The sequence below is a fragment of the Eucyclogobius newberryi genome, unplaced genomic scaffold (assembly GCF_026437365.1).
Source record: "Eucyclogobius newberryi isolate DKJ021-1_F unplaced genomic scaffold, fEucNew1.0.hap1 SCAF_17, whole genome shotgun sequence".
Lineage (NCBI taxonomy): Eukaryota > Metazoa > Chordata > Actinopteri > Gobiiformes > Gobiidae > Eucyclogobius > Eucyclogobius newberryi.
Window position 1 is genome coordinate 406,670 of NW_027315801.1, and position 15,440 is coordinate 422,109.

A 15,440-nucleotide genomic window follows, 5' to 3' on the forward strand; every position below is an offset into this window, starting at 1 on the left:
AACACCAAAGCAATGGAAGGAGTACTTTTACGGACTACGACAGTCTGAGGACTACGAAAAGTCTGAGGAATAAAGTCTGGCGGTAATGCAACAATTGGATGCCAACCGCCATAAAACAACAACAACAACAACAACAACAACAACAACAACAACCGGCTTTATTCCATTTACTTGAAACTTTCTTGACTGCATCTGCATAGGATATACCTTGAGAGACCTTTATTTTATGCACCTCAGCAGCTCTTTTGCTAAACCTGCATCCCCCGTAGGCAGAGCTATGTTCTTCCCCACAGTTACAGCACTTCAGTTTTGCTCCCACGTCACACTTCCCATACTCGTGATCTCCTGCACATTTACCACATCTTTGTCTCCCTCTACAGACCGCTGCAATATGCCCAAAGTGCTGGCACTTAAAGCAACGCAGGGGCGGTGGAACATATGGCCTAACGTCATGGCACATGTACCCAATGAACACCTTACTAGGCAGGCACCTCCCTTCAAGTGTTACCATTACCGACAAGCTGTCACATCTTACCCCAGACCGGGTCACCTTCAACCGCCTAGCGTCCACCACCGTAGCTCCAGTCAAATTCTCCTTAACTTCATCCACAGACGTCGCCGTAGGGACACCTACGATAACTCCTCTGACCGTGTTTCTTTCAGCATCAGACACAAGAATGTCCTTTCCACCCAGACGTTTAGTTCCAATCGCCTTCCGTTGCTGAGCCGCGTCCTTGCACACGACCAGCAGCGAGCCATCTCTAAGGACACTCGCACTCTTGATCACTCCCACAGCTACAGTTAGGCTCTTTGACAATGCCACTGAATTCCACTCCTTAAAGGATGCACTATCCTGTGCAAGCTTTATGATCACCTTACAGTCTCTGCTCTCACTCCGGATATCAATAGCTTCAGCCTCATCCTGCTGCTCATTCCCAGAACCCTCGGACGAGCTAAGGGACTTTTTACGTTTCCGGGCACGTGCAGCCAGAAAAGGCTGCTCCTCCACGCCGTCCAGAACGTCTTCGACCACCGATCCACTCTCCTCCGCCATATTCCCGGTTGGTCTCTGAAACAACAACAACTATTCTAGTCACAAAGACATATCATGACCTCATGGGCTTTGTAACACCAAAGCAATGGAAGGAGTACTTTTACGGACTACGACAGAGTCTGAGGACGTCTGCTTTTGGGGAGTCAGAGTGATCAGAGTGACGAGATGGGGGTGGGGGTGGTCTCCTGTCCTCGCCCAGTCTCGTAGACGCACGGCTACCAAGCAGCGACATCAGTGGAAATATTAAAGTCTATAGAATGAAGCCTAAAGAATAAAGCTGTACGGTGGAAGCACCGAACGTCAAAGAAGGAGAGGAAGATGAAGAAGAGTCTCCCTGGAATAAAGCCGGTTGGTCTCTGAGGAAGAACTTCTATAGGATACAATGACAAAGGCATCTCATGACCTCTTGGGCTTTGTCAAAGCACTGGAAGAACAACTTTTAGGACTACGACAAAGTCTGGGGAATAAAGTCTGGCGGTAATGCGACACTCGGCTGTCGACTGCCATAAAACAATAACAACAGCAACAACAGTCTAAGGAATAAAGTCTGGCGGTAATGCAACACTCGGATGCCAACCGCCATAAAACACCAACAACAACAACAACAACAACAACTATTCTAGTCACAAAGACATATCATGACCTCATGGGCTTTGTAACAACAACAACAACAACGGACTACGACAGAGTCTGAGGACTACGAAAAGTCTGAGGAATAAAGTCTGGCGGTAATGCAACAATTGGATGCCAACCGCCATAAAACAACAACAACAACCACACCACAAACCCTGTGCTACGTAAGTAAGTACTACAGCCTCACACCAATCCTGTGCTATAGAAGTAAGTACTACAGCCTCACACAAACCCTGTGCTATAGAAGTAAGTACTACAGCCTCACACAAACCCTGTGCTACATAAGTAAGTACTACAGCCTCACACAAACCCTGTGCTACATAAGTAAGTACTACAGCCTCACACAAACCCTGTGCTACATAAGTAAGTACTACAGCCTCACACAAACCCTGTGCTACGTAAGTAAGTACTACAGCCTCACACAAACCCTGTGCTACATAAGTAAGTACTACAGCCTCACACAAACCCTGTGCTACGTAAGTAAGTACTACAGCCTCACACAAACCCTGAGCTATAAGTAAGTACTACAGCCTCACACAAACCCTGAGCTATAAGTAAGTACTACAGCCTCACACAAACCCTGAGCTATAAGTAAGTACTACAGCCTCACACACACCCTGAGCTATAAGTAAGTACTACAGCCTCACACAAACCCTGAGCTATAAGTAAGTACTACAGCCTCACACAAACCCTGAGCTATAAGTAAGTACTATAGCCTCACACACACCCTGTGCTACATAAGTAAGTACTACAGCCTCACACACACCTTGTGACTGGAGCAAGAACGTTCCATGGATTGAACTCCCGCCCATTATTCCGAAACCCCAAGGCCGACCCGGTCCTCTCTCTTTCATCAGCCTCACAGAGAATCAGCTCGTGCTCGACAGTCTCTGGCACCCGACAGTGACCACACAGACCGGTCGGATGTTTGACTGTCCTACTCAGTGACCACTTGAGTCCAGTATGGCCAATCCTCATGCGGGCGAAGGCCTTTTCCTCCCCCGCGTTCCTGCCGACACTACCCTGCATGTGATAGAGACGCCGTCCAGTATCACACCGACTCCAAAATTCCTGCAAAAAAAAGTTGCGTTTAAGGGCGGCTGGCAGCCAACTGCAGAGGCGCATTTACAAACGTTTCAAAGCAGATCTTTGGAACGTTAAATTCATTTTGGAATTGTCTCAGAATTCTAGTTGTCATAGTAGCAGCTATAATAAGTGTATTATTCCGGAAGCTTGTCTATATATGACGTAATCCTCACATAAGGGCTTACTTTGAAGACGGTACGGGAATAAAGTCTAGCGGTAATGCAACAATTGGATGCCAACCGCCATAAAAACAACAACAACAACAACAACAACGGTAAATGCCATAAAACGCCAAAGAAGAAGAAGAATAAAGTCTAAAGTCTAAGAGTCTGACTGTTCAACTACAGTAGGTGGCGGTAATGTAACACTAAAACAACAACAATAACAATAATACCAACCGCCATAAAACAGCAAAGAAGAAGAAAAAGAAGTTGGTTGCCAACTGCCATTAAAAGTAACACAACAACAACAACAACTTGTTGGTCACATGAACATTGGACATTTTACACAAATCAATCTAATTTATAGCATATTTCAGCGGCGAGACTTTTCCCTTGCTTGACATTCAAACCCGCTCGACCGGAAGTGCCATTACAACAGAAACACTGGCAAAATGATTTTCAAGTTTTGCATCAATGTTTTGTGGGTGCTTTTTATTTTGTTTTACGGGGATTCACAAGAAGAAGACCGTATAGAGGAGATGGCAACGAATAGCACGCCCTGCAGCGCCACCTGTGGGCCGGGCATCAAATCATTTACTATGTGCAAGTTGAAAGACAGCAAAGCAGCCGTACAAAAAGATATACCTGCAGAGGTAAATACCTTCAGTTTTCTTCTTACATTGTTACCACGATTGCTCATAGGCTGCTACGCCAACATAACAAAGCCACTTTAGGCTGAATTCCTTTGTGGAAACACTTGGAAACACCACCTGTACTCAGGGATGGTCCAGAATGTTCTGTTTTTAACCTTTATAACGTTACATGTCCAACGGTCCACTCTAGCGCCCAATGCCTCTCACTCACAGCAGAAACGCTTTACTTCTTTACTCTAAATATTGTTTCGGCTAATGCATGTTTTATATGCTACAAACAAGTTGGATTTTTGCATTTTTCGTTTGATTCAGAGCTCTATATTGACCAGTCTAGTGACCACCGCTTCTCACAACTTTCTCAAACACATTGTGGGATTTCTACATCAGTCTAGTGGCAGTTTGTGACAAAAAAATGAAAAATAAAAGCAAAAAGTAATGGGAAGAGTGCAGTGGAGTGGTTAAGGTGAAGCCAGGCTCCACGTGCAGCCGGCCGCAGTGTCATGAGTTCAAATCCAGACTCTGACAGTTTACCGTATGTCCTCCCTTCTCTCTCAACTCAATTTCACGCTAAAGCTGTCCTGTCTAAAAAAAAAAGCCTACAAATACATGTAAAACAGTTACAGGAACCGCTTGGACAATATCATGAATAAGCGACATTCCATCAAAAATGCTGTAACAACTTTCACTTTAACTGACAGTTCAAACAATAATTGAACAAAAATTGAGATATTATTAAGGATTATTTGTCAATTCATCAATTTGTAACTATTGTCAATTTATATCAGATGTGGGCCCTTGTTTATGGTATGGTTGCCAGGTAACAGTTGACATCTATGACACATCTCCACCTATTGCTGCATTCCAGCAGGAATATACATTTACATTGCATTTGAAGGGAGTCAAGGCTTATTTAAGAGTTACATACATCTGCAATAGTCAATAGGACCCCCCAGTTTGAGAACCAATGTCTTAGACTACAACAGACTAATTACAAGTACCGGTAATTACATTTCCTCAGACATGGGTTCAGCACCTGCAATAACTACCAGTGGCAGCCATGTTAATAAGCAGCTGGTTGTGTTGTTTGCTGGGGGCCACTGGTCCTCGGGAACATATTTTTATGAATTGAAAAACAAGTCGGGAAAACAACTCTTATGGTTAAAAATCTGATTGTCACTTTGTTAATTGTTTGAGCCCTTTGACTAAATGTTACAACATCTAGAGCTTTGTTGTAAGTTGTGGACACTGGTGTTTGATTAGCAATGGAACATTAGCCAGCTAAAGCAAAAATGGAAGGATGTTTTCCACAACAAATGTTTAACCTTTTGCTACCAACCACAGGTCTTACTTTTATCTACTTTTATCATTGGTGACAGCAAAATGAGTTGGAACCCTGACTTTTCCTCTTGGAAACCAGAGCACCAGGAAATAAAATTATAAACATTTGTAAGAAAAATCTTAAATATAATAGTATAACAACTATAGCTTTTAGTCAAATCTGAACTGCTTCCGTCCTCATCAGTGCAGAGAAGATGCTAAATGCTTTAACTTTTCTAAATGTTGCTGTATTCTTATCTTAGGTGACGAAGGATTGCCGAGTGCATTGGGTGGAGTGCGTAAAGAAGTGGGATTGCGGGCTCAGGACTCTGACTGTGACAGCGGGACAGAAGCTGGACTTGGACTGTGTGGGGCAGGACATGAAGGAGGTCATCTACACCTGGAGGTGAGAACATTATGATTTCAGAACCAGAAAAAGTGTCAGTGAACACAATTCAGAAAAAAAGGAACTTGCTTTGGTGTTAAGGTGTAAAAAAACAACAACCCCTACTAATAAAATAAAAATAGTATATACACACACAATAGTTGAACTGACGGATTTGAGGATATCAAACAGCAGATAAGAGAGACACAGAGAGACATGCAAACTCCACACAGATTAATTATCATTTACCAATTATTCCAAAAGGCCTACAATTTATTTGATAGAAAATGTTATTTCTATTTTACATGCTATACATTATTTAGACATCATTTATCACTGGCCATCATTATATTTCTGTTTGCCACTTGGAATATATTCATGAGATTTAGCATCGTCTTTAATAGGTGAGATTCTGATTCTGATTCAAATGTATCTTGTTTGGTTTTGAAATGTTAATTGCTACTGCAACATTTCAAATCCGTCACCACTCTGAAAGCCATGGATAGGCCGGCATGTGATACTTCTGACAACGCCATGAGAAAAGGGTGGATCCAAAAGCAGTGAACCGAGCATGATGTGATGTGTTACAGCGTGTCGTGGCGATACGCTGCAGGAGTCATCACCTCAGTCGACTCACTGTTCACCAAACTGTTTGTCCCGAATATGGGGCGATTTCGACTGGACCCTGTTGAAGAGAAGCACGCAGGTATGAGCCCTGCACATGTACTGACTGACCACGTGTTGGAGAGATTTGTCTGATCATCACTCTTAGCAATTAGCATGCTAACAACCTCTTAATACACATTTCTTGAAGCTAACATTATTCAAGACATAAATGCACCAAAAATATAGCTGGCCACAACAGTAAATTGTATATTCCCCACACATTTTTCAGTAATACATCAACTTTAGAAACAATATAGGTTTAAGTTAGATGTTCTTGGTTTCTTGCTGGCAAATCTGATGCACCCTGTGTAAACAACCTTTTTTTTCTTGCCCCATTCAAATGAATGTGATGGACTGTTACCAGGCTGTTCCAAACACACCTCCTGGATGGGTCTATTCAACATTCCAAAAGGATTTGAATCTGTTCCCCAGATAAAACAGCTGGGGCACTATGAGGTCATTTAAATGGATGTATATATTTTATGGTTCTGTTTAATATTTGTAGGTAACACTATGTAACTGTTCTGGTAGAGGGGTCTGCCACTTTCTTGTCTCCATGGAAATGCTATTGCTTTGCCTGGAATGTTCTTTAGTATGGCTTTAAATGTATCAAGCTTGAATTTATGCAATTTCATTTTTTTTTTTTTCAATCTATCTTGAAAAACATGTGTTCTCAATGGGCACAATGAGAGGTGGCCTGGTAGTGCCACCTCCTGGTCTCCATAAGTGGAGCATTGCAGGCAGAGCAATGACATCTCCACGGAGACAGGCCAGTGCCCCATCCTCCACTAGAGAAGTTACATAGTGCACCTGGATGATTGGATTGAGTTACAGGTCATGTAAATGATTTTAGTCCTTAGTTTCAACCCAGTTTATTCCTGGTTTATATATTGTTTTTTCCTGCTTTTGACCGATTTATTTCCGGTCTGACACGCCAATGTCAAAAACATTATGTCCAAACTATGGCATATATTTTTTGGAGGATTTCTTTGTGTCTCTTTGCAGGTACGTACTGCTGTATTGTGCAAAGTGCTGCCTTTAGGAGACTGAAGAAGATTTACTGGGGAGTGCGAGTGCTTCTCCCTGATGACATTGACCTGGACACGCAGCCCTATGTGGACACGCAGCCCTAGGTGGACACGCAGCCCTAGGTGGACACGCAGCCCTAGGTGGACACACCAGGAAAGATGTGACCGCCTCAACCAAACCCACCGTAACCTCGGATTTCCAGTCAATTGTGTCTTGCTACGTTTAACAGTTTGAACAGTTCTATTGTAGAAATTGTAATTTATTTGTCAATTTGTAGATTTATTGAGCTGGTTTATAGTTCATTTCTCTGTAATTACTGGACCTATCCACAAGAAATAAAAAAAAAAACAGACGACCCAATCTGCATATTTAAAATGTGATTTCCTTTATTTCTGTTGTGTGTTTGCAGGCGTGTGGTTCCTGCTTCTGATCATAGGCCAATGTTCGTTCTACTTAACAGGCTCAATGTATAACAAATGTTTTCATCACTTTGCAAAAGAAAAGACAACGCCTGTACAATCCGACCGCACAATGATAGTGTGAGAGCGCACAATGATAGTGTGAGAGCGCACAATGATAGTGTGAGAGCGCACAATGATAGTGTGAGAGCGCACAATGATAGTGTGAGAGCGCACAATGATAGTGTGAGAGCGCACAGTGATAGTGTGAGAGCGCACAATGATAGTGTGAGAGCGCACAATGATAGTGTGAGAGCGCACAATGATAGTGTGAGAGCGCACAATGATAGTGTGAGAGCGCACAATGATAGTGTGAGAGCGCACAATGATAGTGTGAGAGCGCACAGTGATAGTGTGAGAGCGCACAATGATAGTGTGAGAGCGCACAATGATAGTGTGAGAGCGCACAATGATAGTGTGAGAGCGCACAATGATAGTGTGAGAGCGCACAATGATAGTGTGAGAGCGCACAATGATAGTGTGAGAGCGCACAATGATAGTGTGAGAGCGCACAATGATAGTGTGAGAGCGCACAATGATAGTGTGAGAGCGCACAATGATAGTGTGAGAGCGCACAGTGATAGTGTGAGAGCGCACAATGATAGTGTGAGAGCGCACAGTGATAGTGTGAGAGCGCACAATGATAGTGTGAGAGCGCACAATGATAGTGTGAGAGCGCACAATGATAGTGTGAGAGCGCACAATGATAGTGTGAGAGCGCACAGTGATAGTGTGAGAGCGCACAATGATAGTGTGAGAGCGCACAATGATAGTGTGAGAGCGCACAATGATAGTGTGAGAGCGCACAATGATAGTGTGAGAGCGCACAATGATAGTGTGAGAGCGCACAATGATAGTGTGAGAGCGCACAATGATAGTGTGAGAGCGCACAATGATAGTGTGAGAGCGCACAATGATAGTGTGAGAGCGCACAGTGATAGTGTGAGAGCGCACAATGATAGTGTGAGAGCGCACAGTGATAGTGTGAGAGCGCACAATGATAGTGTGAGAGCGCACAATGATAGTGTGAGAGCGCACAGTGATAGTGTGAGAGCGCACAATGATAGTGTGAGAGCGCACAGTGATAGTGTGAGAGCGCACAATGATAGTGTGAGAGCGCACAGTGATAGTGTGAGAGCGCACAGTGATAGTGTGAGAGCGCACAATGATAGTGTGAGAGCGCACAGTGATAGTGTGAGAGCGCACAGTGATAGTGTGAGAGCGCACAATGATAGTGTGAGAGCGCACAGTGATAGTGTGAGAGCGCACAATGATAGTGTGAGAGCGCACAATGATAGTGTGAGAGCGCACAGTGATAGTGTGAGAGCGCACAATGATAGTGTGAGAGCGCACAATGATAGTGTGAGAGCGCACAATGATAGTGTGAGAGCGCACAGTGATAGTGTGAGAGCGCACAATGATAGTGTGAGAGCGCACAATGATAGTGTGAGAGCGCACAGTGATAGTGTGAGAGCGCACAATGATAGTGTGAGAGCGCACAATGATAGTGTGAGAGCGCACAGTGATAGTGTGAGAGCGTACAGTGGACGTGACACGTCTACACACCGCTGATTAAAGGCCAGGTTTTGTGATGTAAAAAATTGGATAGAAGATAAATCAGTTTTGAACATTTTCCACCTCTAATGTGGCCTATAACCTGCTCGATTCTGTTGAAACCCTTTGGGGAGGGGGGAGTCAAAAAATATTGATATTATTGTATTCAGATTCAGGTCTGGGCTCTGGCTGGGCCTTTCCTTTGTTGATTTGGATCCATGCTCATTGTCATTGTCGTGCTGAAAGATAAAGTTCCACTTTGTCTTCAGCTTTCCAGCAGAAGCCTGAAGGTTTGTGCCAACATTGACTGGTATTTGGAACTGTTCATAATTCCCTCCACCATATGCCTCTGATGCTTTAGGCGCTCTCTGTGGATCATGGCTTTGAGGAATTGTCAGGAAAAGCCGACTAGAAGAGCTGAACTTTATTGGGGGTTATCCGGTGTGTATTGACTCCTATTGAACATGACTTTGAACGGGTTTGGTTCACAACCCCAGTTATAAGAGAGTGTGCACACTTACGCAATTTCATTCTTTTTGTTTTTTCAAAGTTTTACATCCCCAGATTAAAAATAAATTCAACTGAATCTTACTGGTTATAGGTAACATTAAAGGTGGAAAACATGTAGACTTTTTTATACCTGCTGTAAAACAAACAGCTGTCATGGTGATGACTAAAACTGTCAGCACAAGACAAGGAAGGCAAGTTTATTTGTGGAGCACAATTCATACTTTGTATTTCAAAGTGCTTTACAGAGCAAGGAAAGCGGCGTTCATGGGTGTGTCTCTCCAAGTCTGGTTTAGACACTATATTTTTAATTTGATCAATGAGTCTATTATTACTCCCAGATTTGTAACTTGATGTGTAAGTTTTAGAGTGAGACACTGGAGGTGACCGCTAATGCTTTCTCTTTGTTTCTGTGGCCAAAGACAATCATTTCTTGGCTGAGTTACACTGGAGAAAGTTGTGGTGTGAAGTTTTCACGCTGCAGTGGTGAGTATCAGGATCAGCAGTGGTCAGACAACAGACAGTTGAAATACAGACTTATCTCTTGGTGAATAACCTGAGCATGATTTTCCTTCTTGTTCTACATTCACGACATCCATGCTCAGAAACGTCACGTTTACACATACCCCCTATCCCAGCCCAGATCTGTACTTACGTTATAGCCATTTCAGCTCAAATTTTCAAACAAATCAGCTGCTCACTATTTTTTAACTGGAGATTTGAACCAAATGTAATTTGCCTCATTCGATTAAGGGCTTTTTGATCAATATTGCAATTCAAAATGAACAAATTGTGAAAAAAAAACTAACAACAACACTACAATATATCTTCTTTAAAAAGATAATTGACTTTGAACACAATGATGGTAACGCTGTAACATGTTGAAGATACTATTTTCAATGAGAAAAGCTTAGCTGCAGAAACAATTGAACAGTGTTTCATCATGTCAAACAATCCAGTCTTTGATGATAATAAATCATTATAGCATTTTCTCAAAACAGTCTCACAGGCATAACGTGTGACCTTTTAAAGCAAAGAGCTACTCCTCGTGTGATGACCAAATCCACTGGTGACGGAGGAGGAGGAGCTGGGGTGAACAAAGACTCGGGGGAAATTACACAAATGCAATCAGTGATCATCCCTCTGTAATACATTTATGCTCTGCTCAAAGCTGTCCCACAGTTAGACACTTCCTTCCATCGCTTTGAGTCCAATTTGTGTCCGACAGGTGTAATGGTTTCCCAGCACAAATAACTGTATTAAAGGCTCGTGACGCCCTGTGCATGGATTAGTATTTACAAAGAGAACGTCAAATGCAATCACTACATGGGACGTCTCCAGAGCGATCAATGACGTGAGAGGGACAAAGCAGAGAAGAATGGAGCCACATCTAAAGGGGGCGGTACAGTGCATCTGAAGATAACCCATTTTGTCTGACTCAAGGTAAATATGTGTATGCAAAATCAGCCCAAACAGAGTGGACACAGAGAGACAGGATTATGGAAATAGCAGAAAGTGCAGGGTTATGTTGTACCCTGACTGAAGACATGCAATACTTAAATATATACATTTTTATAAAGCAGTACGTCAAATATTAAAGATATGAGACACAAAAACTTATTCTACTAAGTTTGTTAACTCAACGAATAAAGTTATCGCCACTGTAAATACGGCGGTTTGTCACCACAATGTCAGCGTTTGGTGAGGACTGAGTATTTTGTATTAATATCTGAGTTTATATTTAGGCCCGAGCCCCAGCAGGGCGGAGGGCCTATTGCTCCCGCAACGCTGCCGAAGGCAGCGTTGCAACTGTCTGACCAAACATGCGGGCGCACCCGTCGCCCCTGGCAAGTACAGTGAACTAGCCCATGCCGAAGGCATGGATCATGCATACTTACTCCTGCTATGACAGAAACAGTCAACAATTAGTGAATGGGCGTAGCCCATTCACTAATTGTTGACAACAGCAGCGCAAAGCGCTGCATTCCTCCAAAAACCCTCCTGGCATCGTCCTGTACGCGAGAATCCATGCCGCAGGCATGGGCCATGCTTGTATCTGCTCAAATCAATGGAAGTCTATGGGGAGTGGGCGGGGCATCCCGACGGAATGGGGAGTGACGAGCGCGTAAGTCTGGGGGCGTGGCCACAATAATATATTTTTTTTGTCCTCACGAGAGGAATGCGTGTCCCAAATTTCGTAGCTTTACGCCAAAGTTGACCTCGGGTCAAATTAGAGCTCAAAGCGCTGAAGAAGAACAATAAAAATTAAAGCCGCAAGCGGCATCCAACGGCCCTCGCGGGCCGCCGGCCTTCCGACTCTGCGCTTTCGACTTGATAAAGATGGCGCCCTTATTGTGTGTTGAATTAAAAAAGAACTTGACAGACGGGGACACATTGGACATGGCCAATCCAGTGCAAATGAACACAAGTGTCAGTCAAAGTTGCTGCGCCGCCGCACAGAGACCTTAGCACTTGGAATAAAAATATGGATAACTTTTGATGCCGCGCTTGTGTAGATGATATTTCCCAAAGTAAAGCTTGATCGAGCTATTGCCCACGGAGGAGTTTGTTAAAGTGTGAAGCGTAAATGTGAACATTTCAAGGATTTGGCGTTTTTCCCATTTGTGACAGTATATTTGCAGCTCCACGGCACAGAGACCGTACCACTTAAAATCAAAATATGACTAACTTTTGATGCCCCACTTGTGTAGATGATTTTCCCCAAATATGAGCTTGATCGGGCAATCGCCCTAGGAGGAGTTCGTTAAAGTGTGAAGCGTAAAAATGTGGTCATTTTAGAGATTTCGCTGTTTTCCCATTTCTGACATATATTTGCGGGTCCGCCACACAGAGACCGTAGCACTTAGAATCAAAATATGGATAAGTTTTGATGCTCCGCTTGTGTAGATGATATTCTCCAAATATGAACTTGATCGGACAATCGCCCTAGGAGGAGTTCATTAAAGTGTGAAGCGTAAAAATGTGGTGATTTGAGCGATTCTACGATTTTCCCATAAGGATAACATGGGATGTTTCTGTCAACGCTACGGTTACGCCGTACAAAATATGACTTTGGCTCTCATACTTTTATGATCAGGATGGCAAATTAGAATTTTGTTCAAAATATCATGTCATTTGGAAAAACTCTATTGTTTATAGACCACTCTGAAGGCCAAATAGTCAGAATTCTGGGAAACGTTTGCGGCTCCGTCGCACAGAGACCGTAAAAGTTATCCTTAAAATTTGGATAACTTTAGATACACCACTTGTCTAGAGGACGTACACCGATTTTGAGGTTGGTGGGCAAAACGCACTAGGAGGACTTCGTTAAAGTGTAAAACATAAAAATGTGGTAATTTGAGAGATTTTGTGGTTTTCCCATAGGGATAACATGGGAGGTTTCTGTCATCGCTACGACTACGCCGTAAAAAAATTGGCATTTTTGTGATTGGCTTTTGTGATTGGGACGGCAAAGTAGAATTTTGGGTAAAGTTTAGACAATTTTGGTAAAACTAATTTTTGACCTTCAATGTTAATTTAAAGGTCACTCTGTAGGGGGCGCTATCGCGCCCATTTCAATTTTGTCATCATAAACTGGTCCAAACTAGAAAGTTGAACAACTGATTCAAATTTGGTCCTAATCGGACTTGTTTTGATCAAATGGGAACAATTTTTAGATCTGCAATATCCCAAAATAAGTTGTCCAACTTTGCGGCTGCGCCGCACACAGACCGTAAAAGGTATCTCAAAAAATTGGATAACTTTAGATGCCCCACTTGTCCAGAGGACGTCCGCCGATTTTGAAGTCGGTGGGCAAAACGCCCTAGGAGGAGTTCGTCAAAGTTTGACGTGAACAAAATGGCTAACACAGCGTGTTTTCATTTTCAAAGGAAGATGGCGGGCATAGGGTAATTCTGGGGGCGTGGCCACAATAATATTTGTTTTTTGTCCTCACAAGAGGAATGCGTGTTCCGAATTTCGTAGCTCTACGACAAAGTTGACCTTGGGGCGTCTCCCATAGGCGCAATGTATTTTGACTTTTGTCGGTGGCGCTGTCGCGCCATTTTTTAACGAAAAAAAAAATGGCCCAGAAAAAACAAAATTTTTCGCCGATTTTGAATTTTGGGTAAAGTTTGGTGAGTTTTTGAGCATGTTCAGGGGGTCAAATTAGAGTTCAAAAAGCAGAAGAACAAGAAAAATAATAAAAATTAAAGCCGCAAGCGGCATCCAACGGCCCTCGCGGGCCGCCGGCCTTCCGACTCTGCGCTTTCGACTTGATAAAGATGGCGCCCTTATTGTGTGTTGAACAAAAAATAACTTGACAGACGGCGACACAATTGACATGGCCAATCCAGTGCAAATGAACACAAGTGTCAGTCAAATTTGCTGCTCCGCCGCACAGAGACCGTAGCACTTAGAATATAAATATGGATAACTTTTGATGCCCCGCTTGCGTAGATGATATTTCCCAAAGTTAAACTTGATCGAGCTATCGCCCACGGAGGAGTTTGTTAAAGTGTGAAGCGTAAATGTGAACATTTCAAATCAAATCAAATCAAATCAAATCAAATCAATTTATTTTTGTAAGGCCCAAAATCACAACAACAGTTGCCTCTGAGGGCCACAGGGAGAAATGAATCAACAATGTCTGTGGTGGCGAGGGAGTCAGACAATGTCTGTGGTGGCGAGGGACGATGTCCCAGGGTCCTCTGTCCTTAGACTCTCCTTCTCGGCCAGGAAAAACTACAAAAAAACCTCTTTGGGAAAAAAGCGTAGAAACCTGGAGGAGTTCCAGTGAAGGAGAGATCCCACTCTCACAGACGGACAGACGGACACAAGGAGACTGGAGCTGGACCCACTCTTCAGGCAGAAGAGGGACCGTCTGAGTCGAGCTGGACCCACTCTTCAGGCAGAAGAGGGACCGTCTGAGTCGAGCTGGACCCACTCTTCAGGCAGAAGAGGGACCGTCTGAGTCGAGCTGGACCCACTCTTCAGGCAGATGAGGGACCGTCTGAGTCGAGCTGGACCCACTCTTCAAGCAGAAGAGGGACCGTCTGAGTCGAGCTGGACCCACTCTTCGGGCAGAAGAGGGACCGTCGGAGGCGAGCTGGACCCACTCCTCAGGCAGAAGAGGGACCGTCCACACAGGGCAGGGACCACTTCACCAGGGGAGGGGCATCTGGGTCCACAGGTCCTCAGGAGTGAGAGAAAGAAAAGAAGGCGGTGAACAGTTTGCAAGTGGAATCAAAAAATAAATATTGTTTGATAGCATAAGTAGTCAGAAGAAGAAGAGGATAGTGCTCAAGCTGTCATACTTCCCCCAGCATAGTTACTCCTAGGGCAGCGTAGCTGAAGCTGTGGGTTTATCTTTCTGTTCCTAACTACTCTGACCATAAGCGATTTCGAAGAGGAACGTTTTAAGCCTGGACTTAAATGAAGAGACTGTGTCAGCATATTTAACATGGGTCGGGAGCTGATTCCATAACACAGGAGCTTGGTAGCTAAACGCTCTACCTCCTACAGTACTTTTAGAGACTCTTGGCACCACCAGAAGGCCAGCATTCTGAGAGTGAAGAGCTCTGTTTGGATGATATGGTTCTATAGCATCTTTGAGGTAGGATGGGGCCATGTCATTTATGGCTTTGTAGGTCAAGAGTAGAATTTTGAATTTGATTCTGGACTCGACGGGGAGCCAGTGAAGAGACTTCAGCACTGGCGTAATGTGCTCTCTTCTTTTTGTTCCTGTTAGTAATCTTGCTGCTGCATTTTGAACCAGTTGAAAGCTTTTTATGGAGCTTTTAGGACACGCTGCAAGCAGGGAGTTACAGTAGTCTAATCTAGTCGTTACAAATGCATGGATAAGTTTTTCGGCATCACTTTTAGGCAGGATTCTTCTGATTTTGGCGATGTTGCGCAAATGGAAATAGGCTGTTTTAC

The 15,440-nt window shown here is 43.6% G+C and overlaps 1 protein-coding gene across 1 annotated transcript; it reads left to right on the forward strand.

Annotated features, from left to right (window-relative positions):
• The first annotated feature begins 3,386 nt into the window (after window positions 1–3,386).
• tmem81 (transmembrane protein 81) lies at window positions 3,387–7,088 on the forward strand. Its single transcript, XM_072448627.1, has 4 exons — window positions 3,387–3,587; window positions 5,168–5,310; window positions 5,880–5,995; window positions 6,961–7,088. The coding sequence occupies exons 1-4, from the start codon at window positions 3,387–3,389 to the stop codon at window positions 7,086–7,088; spliced, it is 588 nt and encodes a 195-aa protein (XP_072304728.1).
• Window positions 7,089–15,440: the final 8,352 nt, after the last annotated feature.